This window comes from Gavialis gangeticus, unplaced genomic scaffold (genome assembly GCF_001723915.1).
Source record: "Gavialis gangeticus isolate Ggan-Ray unplaced genomic scaffold, GavGan_comp1, whole genome shotgun sequence".
Classification (NCBI taxonomy): domain Eukaryota; kingdom Metazoa; phylum Chordata; order Crocodylia; family Gavialidae; genus Gavialis; species Gavialis gangeticus.
The window spans coordinates 38365772-38374918 of NW_017729027.1; the positions used below are offsets into that span (position 1 = coordinate 38365772).

The following is a 9147-nucleotide window of genomic DNA, read 5'->3' on the forward strand; positions in this document are numbered from 1 at the left end:
ACAACTGATTTAAGAGGATGTCCAAGAAACCGTCAAACAACTTAAGGACTACATTTTGTTGATCATCTATGTTATGCGTATGTTAGTAAATAACTGGAACTGTGAAAAATATGTATAACTTAGTTTTAGAAATGTGCCTCATCACTGAACTTTAAACACCACACTGATATAAAACACTTCTAACTTGCAGTCTAGACCTATACCTATTTTTCTATACCATGTCATGTTTGTAGTTTATTGTACATAAAAGTATACTGTGCCCTGTAATTAGCTCATTGAAATAACATTCCTTTTTGTTTGTTTGTTTGTTTATAGTTTTCTGAGCAACATTTACACTTATTCAGGGATTTTCTTGTAGTCCATATCAATTTATTTAACAATCTTAGGAAAAATAGCTTTTCCATCTAAGTGCCTTGCATTTATTCTTGGAAATACTATGTGAAATCAACCATTTTTTTCATTTTAATTATCAGATTTTGTACTTGTTATAGTTGTTATGATAAAGCTACAAAAATCCCTGTTAATTATAATATAGTAGCACGTGTGTCATTACATTCTGTATGAAGATTGCACTTTTCTTCCTCGTTAAATGTCAAATACCTGGCAAACAGGTATTTATAAGAATACTTATGAGACAACAGCATTAGGCTTCAGATAAGTACTGTTGTCTATGACTATTAAATATCAGCTGGTGCTGTAGTCAATTTAGATTTTTTATGAAAATAAGCTAGCTTTAAAAACAAATGTACTCTTCATTGAAATACAATTGTTTCTTTCTTAAGATAAAGTTTTACTGCACTTGAGAGGAAGGAGGAAGTTAAAAATGACCTCAGGCCAGACAGTCTTCTGTATGTGGCAGCAGTGGTCGAGCCCTTAATGTATATAATTACATGAATAAATTGCTTTACTGGGTGACTGACTATTTTTGTTGCATACATATGCTTAAATAGATACACCTATATATCAGAATAGAAATGTTGGAGTTCAGCTTCAGAAGGCCCTTTATTCTAAATCTTTTCCAATGTTTTATAGAACTGCTTCCAAAAATTAACTTTTGGGTGGACATTTCTTACACTTAGTCTCAGACCTAGTGTAATAATTTTGGATACTTTTCATTTTACTCTGCTGATCTTTAAATCCACATATAAAACAAAATAAAGCATATTTCTAGTACAGAGAATCTTATCAGATGCTTTTTAGGCTCAGGTAACAAAACATGTTATATTATAATAATAGTGATTAGTCTTGAGAAAGGAGTTAAACACAACTACCAAATCATCCTGTTACAATTATAATCTGCTCCCAAAAAAAGTATTTCAGTCATACAAACACACAAGGAGAATGTAAAGAGTGTTAACAAAAGGCAGAAATTCCTCTCAGCAAGTTTTAAGAAGGTTGGCCAACCTGCAGCACATGTGCCACAAGTGGCATGGGCAGCCTCCGTGTGGCATGTAGCAGATGGGGAAGGGACAGGCAGTGCAGTGGCAGTTAGGACAGGAGACAAATAGCAGAGCAGCAGATAAGACAGGGGAAGAGGATTGGAGTAGCATTCGGAGAGGATGCAGGGAAAATCTGTTGTACAGCTGCCAGAAAAGGCTGGCTTCCACTGCTTTACAGAACGCTGTATAAAACTACACTCATTACTAATAACTTGCCAAGTTATTACACAGAAGGTGATTTGAACAGAAAACAAGACCCCAACAGCTTTAAGTTAAAATCATATGTTTTCTCTAGCTGCTTTCTTCAACAAATTTTGTAACAACCCACAGTTGGCAAAACAGGATCAACAACTATTATATGACAGAAAAGAACGTTAGTTATCTTTTGTATTGCTATAGTACAAAATCAAAGACCAGGACTCCCAATACATAAAATTATCCACCAACTACATAAAACTATGAGAATTAAAATGCAACCCAAATTTCTTCCTATCATCACAGAGTCCTTGTAAAATAACTACAGTATTTTCTGCATGCTTTGATAACATGCTGTATACAATCAAATAATAAGTCCTTTCAATATTCCTAATCATTTTATGCAAATTTTAAAACATTCAAGATAGAGGTTTCAAATAACAAAAAAAGGAAAATTGTAGTAACTAGGAACAAAATTCAATTTCTGAACTAAATTATCTCATTCCAGCATCTTAGAAACACTATAAGCAATACATAGAAATATATTTACACAGCTGCTACGTTGTCAAGACAAACTGAAAACCCTTTTCACAATAAAACTGACGTGATCAACAACCAACTTGATTCAATTCTGTTTGTTACAAAGCCAAAAACAAATTAACTGATTAATAAATTTAAATGATCTGAAGCAAAGGTGCTGTTTAATACAGCTCAGTCTACAGGTAAGAAAGCTTTTTTGTACAAATGACCAATTTATGACTTGGAAATACACATTCAGTATGGAAAAATGCTCTGTAGTACTCCCTTTTTAGGTTTTTAAGCCCACAGTTACTTTATGCTTCTAAAGTAATTGAAAAAAAGAAACATTAATGTGAGAAGCATCTTGGATTGAAATGTTAAACTGTGGTCTGTAGCAGTTTGCCCATTTTAAGAAATTGCCCTCCAATTGAGAAATAAACACAGTGAGACACAAGACCATCTACTACCAGATTCACAGACATCTATATTTAAAGGTGAGATAGATCAATTAACTCAGAAATTACCAAGTATCTTCTTAAATTTTTGTCATATGGTACCAGAAGCTAGATAGACACTTCAGAACAGATGACTATGCAAAAGAGAAATTAATATTTCACAAACACTTTGCTAAATTACTCTCTCTCCCAGATATCAACTTCCAAATCTGTGAGCCAGTGTCTGGTATTATCACTCAATGTGCAGACTCCATCTGCCATGTCTGGGCATTTGTAAAGATTGAAGTTTTCAGTTTATGTGCTGTACTGTTTGTTGGACACTGCATTCACACAGGGGGTTGCTGAAGATGTTCATCCTGTGAAGCATTGTTTTGAAGTGTCCCTATCCAGATCTCCGTCTATTCAGCCTGGCCCATGCTTCTCTGTCAAGATTGTGCCCAGTGGAGCATAAATGCTGTAAGAATAGGTCTGACCTTTCCCAGTGGTCAGCCCACTCCATTGCTGCCCATAGGTTTGGCTCAGCATCCCCGATCTCTTCTAGGAGCTTGTGGGTTTTACATACAAATGGTTTACAACTTTTAAGCCTCTGTCTGTTCACGTCTTCAGTTAACAGTTGATGGAGCAGGTGATTTTCATCATCTCTTGCTTCTATTTCCAGTAATGATGTTAGGGTCTATCATCTCATATCACTTGGTCTAATGCCCTAGAGTACAGGGAATATATCTGTGTGTGTAATTTGTGCAGCCTGTTAGAAGTCTCAGCAAACTGCTAAGTACACTCCTGAGCTTTTTAGTTTGACAACTTCCAGACTACAATATTCTGCTGAGGTATATACCACTGCAAGCATGGTGGTTCTGAGTACTGTGAAGTTGGCACCCCATGTTGTGCTGGCAGACATTTTAAGGCAGCTACCTGTGCAGAGACTTTACTGTTGACTTTCTGAATGTGATGTGTATAGGTGAGGGAAAGATCTAACGTGACTTCTAGGTGGGTTGGGGTATGCTCATGAGGAAGGATGTGGTTGTCTACTCTGATATGCTCTTAGCTTGACGATTGTCCGGATGGAAGAGCGATGTCACTAATTTATTGATGCTCATCTTTAAGTGCCACTTGTGGCGATAGTGATGAGTTTCATATCAGTACTCGTATCTTTTCCAGTTCTGTTTTCCAATTATGATATACTAACTACAGGATGAGCCAGAGCAATATCTCCTATCTAGGAGAGTAAAGTTTGACTGTTCTTCAACTTAATGTCGAAGGCTATACCTCACCCCAACAATCAGCGCTGGAACACATCACCAAGGAAATTAAACCACACACAGTCCTTCTACAAGAAACACATAGAGCAGCTATGGAAGAGGAAGCTCTCAGGCTACAGCCTTGCAGATTCTATAGCCAGCAGAATCCAGGACCTTGCTGCATTTATCAAAAGCGACCTGTAATAGACTACCAAAGGACATAACACTTCCCAGAGTGCAATAGAATGCAGAGCTGTCCAGGTCAATAATGCAATCATCATCAATATATACAAGCCACCCTCTGCAGTGTTGTCAAATCACATCACTGCCTATTTATGACCAGATGACCTTATATGTAGGTAACTTCAATTGTCAGTATCAAGACTGGGGATACTCCATTATTGGTGGCAACAGAAACAATCTTTGTCTCTGGGCAAGTGTAAATGATACAAACCTCATATACGACCTGAAGGAGCCATGTAACTTCCACTCTGGACATTGGAACATTTAGATGAACCCAGATCTAGCCTGGTGGAAGGACGACTTGAATAAAATACCAATATGAAAAGTACTTGACAAGTTTTCATCATCTCAGGGCAGATCCTCACTCATCAGCACTGACAGTATGATTTTTCAGCTCTCACCATCTGGATCATTCCCAGGATGTTTGGAAGGCAGATTGGCATAACAAGGGCTCCTGAATTACCGCTTAACTTTTAAATGAATATTTTGAAGAAAATGATACAACTGGTAACCCATGTCTGATACACTTGTATTTGATTCACCAGAAAAAATACCTTGTTCTCATTAAAGTGCTTATCTTTTATGTCCAGTCAGAAGCAATATCACTATTCATTAAGCCAAGGCTACCCAGCTTCATAAAGGCTGGGGTCCATGTGCTGCACAAGTTGTGGGCTGCATGACACCCAGGACCCCCACTGCATGCAGCTCCTCCACTGTGTGAGCAGAATGAGCTCCCCATCACTGCTTCTGCATGAGCAGTGTGAGCCTCCTCCTGGTGCTGGTGTAGGCTGTAAACTCACCAGGACTCCTGCTGTGCTGCACTGCCCCAGAGACCCCAGCCACAACTGCTGCAACAGCCAGAGCAACAGGGGCAGCGGCGGCCAGGTAGGAGTCAGAGCTGTACATTAACCAGGATGTGGCCCACAGGCCACCACTTGGACAACAGTGCATTAACTAATAAGTTTTCAGTAAACTAAGTTCACAAACATAAAGAGATTTTTAACTTACAGGAGCTGCAGGGAAATTGGCTGAAAGTTCATATGGTTCCTCTGAGATCCAACATCCAAATTCCAAAGACCACAGTACCTTAAAAAAAAAGCAGTAAGTAAACTTTTACAATTTTATAGAATTTTTTTAGAGACTGTCAACCATAGCCACTTTGAGTACCTAACTAAAACTAACAATAAAGTTAGTATAGCAGATGCCTCATTTCTTCTATGCCAACAATATGTTTTTCTAAAGGTTAAAAAACAAGTATAAAATTTGCTTATTTTCAGAAGTGAGATAAATATTGCTGTGCCCCAGTTATGACACCAGACAAGTTAAGAAATGATTGCTATTATTTCATGAGAGAAACAACTTGATGGGTTACAAAGAATTCTACGGAACACGATATCAGTTTTGTATACTCCCAAGCCTCTAGTAATTTCTTTAAGTTTGTGCTTTGCTGTTATTGTATTTAATTTTTATTCTAATGGACTCTAAAGGCAGATTTCTGTTTTTCCTGATATATAACCTAAGCTTGCAATGATCTCTGAGCTGAACTTGTACAGTGAGCTTTAAACTAGGATCGTTGGGGGATGGGGATGCAGAGGTGCAGGAGGACACTTCAATGTCAAGCCAAGTGACACGAGCAGGAACAACCCAGGTAAGTGACAAGGGCCCAGGCAAGCTTGGGAAAAAGAGGGCAGCATGGTCACCCATAGTTGGTCTCAACTGCCTCTACATAAATGCTAGAAGTATGGGGGATAAGCAGGAGGAACTCGTCCTTCTGCCAGCTAGCAAAAACCCAGCCCTAGTTGGGCTTACAGAAACCTGGTGGGATTCTACCCATGACTGGGCAATAGACAGAGGGCTATAGGTTGTATAGACGAGACAGAGTAGGGAAAAAAGTGGGGGGGTGTAGCGCTGTATGTTAAAGAGCAGTTCATGTCCTTGATGATCAGGACGAGTTCAGAAGAAGGGCAAACTGAGGCGCTTTAGGTTAGAATGCAAGGGGGTTGTAGGGAAAGGGACTTGGTAGTGGGCATCTACTACAGACCACCTCACCAGGGGGGTCAGCTGGACCTAGAATTTTCAGGTCAGCTCATGGAGGCTGTAAGGACAAGGGATGTGGTTGTCATGGGTAACCTAAACTACCCAGACATATGCTGGGAGGATCAGTCAGCCAGGTCCGAATGCTCATGTAGGTTTTTAGCCTGCATACAAGAGGAGGTACATAATCCCACCAGGGAAAAGCCTAGCTGGACTTCCTTCTTGCCACAGGCAATTACCTGGTGAGGGATCTGCAGGTGCTTGACTCCCTAGGCGTTAGTGACCATTATCTGCTGGAATTTACTCAGGGTCGTAAAAACAAGCATTAAGGCAAAAGTCCTTGATTTCAGGAGGGCCGACTTCAATGAGATAAGGAGATTAGTAAGAGAGAAATTGAGGACTTGGAGCCTCAATGAGATGGGAGTCCAGGGCGGGTGGTCATTCCTTAAGGAGACGATCCTCCGAGCTCAGAGGGAGTCAGTCCCAATGCTAATCAAAGGGGGCAAGATTGCTAAAAAGCCCCCTTGGCTCAGTAAAGGCATCCTGGAGGGCCTGAGGGCAAAAAAGGTGGTGTACAATCAGTGGAAGCAGGGGGAAATCACCAAGGAGGAATACACCTCTGTTGCTTGTGATTGTAGGGAGGTGGTTAGGAAGGCCAAGGCAGAGACGGAACTAGGGCTGGCAACCAGAATTAAGGATACCAACAAGTCCTTTTTCAAATACATAGGGAGTAAGAAGAAGGCACCAGGTAATGTGGGGCCCCTACATGACAGGCTTGGCAATCTGGTGATTGCAGCAAAGGAAAAAACTGATCTCTTCAATGAGTTCTTTACCTCCATATTTCTGAGCAGGGACAACTCCTCAACTAGGATTATGGACAGGCTCAGGGAACACAATGCCATCCCTAGGGTCAGGGATGATCTAGTTAGGGAACTTTTGGAGGGGTTGGACCAGTTTAAATCAACAGGTCTGGATGCTCTTCATCCGAGGGTACTGAGGGAATTGGTGGGGGTCATAGCAGGACTGTACGAGCGCTTACGGTATGAGCAATTACTTTACAGTTAGGGCTGCCAGGCTCTAATATAGGTTCCCAAGGGAGGTGGTGTTCTCCCCTACCTTGGGTGTCTTCAAGAGGAGGTTGGATAGATATCTGGCTGGGGTGTTATGACCCCAGCACTCGTTCCTTCCCAAGGCAGGGGGTCAGACTTGATGATCTGTTCAGGTCCCTTCCGACCCTAGAAACTATGAGTTATCTGAGAAAGAGTAGGACCAATTCTATTACTGTCTCTGGCTGTGTGACTGCGCCCATTACAGAAGCAAGATTGCCTTCCAGAGCCATAATTTAAAATATTAATTAAATGGAGCAGTGAGGTTCAGGGGCTGCCTGTAAGCCACAGCAGGCAGGGTGCAGTGGTAGGGGTGGGGAGGAGGGCATCTGTGTGTTGTAGGCCACGGATCCTATGGATCCCATGAGGCGTTCAATCCCCAACCGCTGCTAAGCAGTTCTGCCATACTACTGAACTCTTCTTATCCTTCCAAGATTGTAACTGGCTGCATTGGTATTCAGCCAGAACTTAATTTCTCCCTTTCCCCCCACTTCGTAATCAGTGAATTTGCTTGCACAGCTTGTTCAGAAAACCCCATACCTTTTTAACAGCCTGCTATGTCCTCATTCCCTATTTGACTGCAGCCCTCATCATGACGCCCAGCACCTGGGATCCAAAGAACATGGGTGTATGCATCCCAAATCAGTGAAGCAGACAGAGTTTTTTTAAGAACATGCTACTGAATTTTGCTTAACTCACATTTAGGAGTGAAGGAAAAGCAGAAAATAAAAATGCCCCCAGCTACAGGTCACCCATCCCATGTGGCCCCCAAAACATGGGTGCAAACACTATCCCCCCTACCCCCAACTCACTCACTGTAAGGCACTGAAGATGGGGTGAACAGAACTGCACACACAGCAGTCAAACTGTGGACACACTGTTAATATTGACAGTGAAGGTATGACAAGTATTATGGTTGTGGACAGGAAGAACACTGTCTTTTGTTGGAAAAATGGTGGCAATTAAGGCAGTGCTGTTGCCGATCATTTTGTACACCAGAACTGTGTTTCCATTGTCATGGTGGCAGTTAGCAAAAGTACAAAGGGAAATATGCATGTTCTTTTGGAAAGTGAAAAGAGAAAGGTTAGCCAGAACGGAACTGTATAAAGCAAGAGACACGAGGGCAGGGGTGGAAGATACCACCATTGATACAAAATGAAGAAGTGCAGTGTGTAAAACAACAACAGAGTGGGAAGGGAAAGTAGCATGCTATAGCCAATTTTTGGCAGATACAATCTTGAGAATGTATAAGGAATGTATGGGGGCTCTTGGAAGAAGCCATGGACTTGGCAACCTCCCATTCATTACATAAGAACAGAAAGTTTTAAAGGATATACAAAATACGATAGGAGGGGCTGGAAGTCCTGAAAGATCACAAGCGGCTGACAAAAATTGAAATAGTATAAACCAGAAGGGCATTGGTGGGTGACCTTAAAGAAGGATAAATGAAAAATGTGTGGAGGGAGGTGACTGATAAATGACAGAAAGGGGGAGCATGATGATCTACTGTGGCTGATCGTGTGAAATATCTTGATGGTAAGGGAGGTTGAAGATGGAGTTTGAAGATAACAGCAAAGTGTCCATCCAAAGGAGAGGTGTGGAAATGATGAAATGGCAGGACATGCTTTTTGGGAGCGTACGTGTGCAAAGGCTGTGTGGGAACGGCTATGTCATTTTTTTTTTTTTTGAGTGTCACAAAACTAAGCCAGATCCTAACACAAGAGATGCTATTGTACAGGTTCATACCAAAAGGGTCTGAGGAAACAATATTAAGGGTACAGTTAGCAAGTTTTAAAACCAGCATATGGAAAGTAAGAAACCTCTGGGGTTTTAAGTGTCATGTCTGAATTTTGAGTGCTGATGCCAGCAAAGCAAAGCAAAGCAAAGCAAAGCAAAGCAAAAGACTCTAGCCATTCAA

General features: G+C 41.1%; 1 protein-coding gene across 4 annotated transcripts in view; it reads right to left on the minus strand.

Moving 5' to 3' along the window:
* Window positions 1–9147, minus strand: part of MCPH1 (microcephalin 1) — a 269106-nt gene that overhangs the window by 176785 nt on the left and 83174 nt on the right. For all 4 annotated transcript variants that reach the window (XM_019520597.1, XM_019520596.1, XM_019520598.1 and 1 more), the window contains one exon: window positions 5098–5175. In XM_019520597.1, the coding sequence (XP_019376142.1) occupies window positions 5098–5175 (78 nt within the window). The remainder of the gene's footprint in view (window positions 1–5097; window positions 5176–9147) is intronic.